Source organism: Pteropus vampyrus, unplaced genomic scaffold, assembly GCF_000151845.1.
Source record: "Pteropus vampyrus isolate Shadow unplaced genomic scaffold, Pvam_2.0 Scaffold51, whole genome shotgun sequence".
NCBI lineage: Eukaryota > Metazoa > Chordata > Mammalia > Chiroptera > Pteropodidae > Pteropus > Pteropus vampyrus.
In genome coordinates, this window is record NW_011888832.1 from 2,631,212 (window position 1) to 2,631,993 (window position 782).

At 66.9% G+C, this 782-nt stretch overlaps 1 protein-coding gene across 1 annotated transcript in view; it reads left to right on the forward strand.

Moving 5' to 3' along the window:
• Positions 1-2: 2 nt before the first annotated feature.
• The window catches only part of IRX3 (iroquois homeobox 3), a gene marked incomplete at its 5' end in the record, with an annotated part of 3,986 nt that continues 3,206 nt past the window's right edge, over positions 3-782 (forward strand). Inside the window, 2 exons of the mRNA XM_011360180.2 lie at positions 3-173; positions 345-647. Of these exons, the coding sequence (XP_011358482.1) occupies positions 3-173; positions 345-647 (474 nt within the window). The remainder of the gene's footprint in view (positions 174-344; positions 648-782) is intronic.

The window sequence follows — 782 nt, forward strand, 5'->3', positions numbered from 1 at the left end:
GGGGCGGCCCGGGAGCCGGGGCCTCCGAGCTGGCCGCCTCGGGGTCCCTGTCCAATGTGCTCTCGTCGGTGTACGGGGCGCCCTATGCCGCTGCGGCAGCTGCGGCCGCCGCCGCCCAAAGCTACGGCGCTTTCCTGCCCTACGCTGCTGAGCTGCCCATCTTCCCGCAGCTGGTAAGCGCCCGGGGAGCCGGGAAAGGGGGATTCGGAGCTGGGGTGCCGGATAAAGTGAGCGCGCCGGTGTAGACTAGCGGGGCCTGCGCCGGGAGGGTGGAGGCGGCGACGGCCGGGGCTGATTCACGCTCCCTCCGCGCGCGTGTCCCTTCCTTCTCCGTGTGCGTACAGGGCGCGCAGTATGAGCTGAAGGACAGCCCCGGGGTGCAGCATCCGGCCGCGGCCGCCGCGTTTCCGCACCCGCACCCTGCCTTCTACCCGTATGGCCAGTACCAGTTCGGGGACCCGTCCCGTCCCAAGAACGCCACCCGGGAGAGCACTAGCACGCTCAAGGCCTGGCTCAACGAGCACCGCAAGAACCCCTACCCCACCAAGGGCGAGAAGATCATGCTGGCCATCATCACCAAGATGACCCTCACCCAGGTGTCCACCTGGTTCGCCAACGCGCGCCGGCGCCTGAAGAAGGAGAACAAGATGACGTGGACTCCGAGGAACCGCAGCGAGGATGAGGAAGTGGCGAACAAGAAATCCGCTAACTACTCGATATACTGTGGCGAAGAGATAGCAGAGCGTTCGCGCCTCGTTCCTTTTGTGCTTAGGGACGGCCGG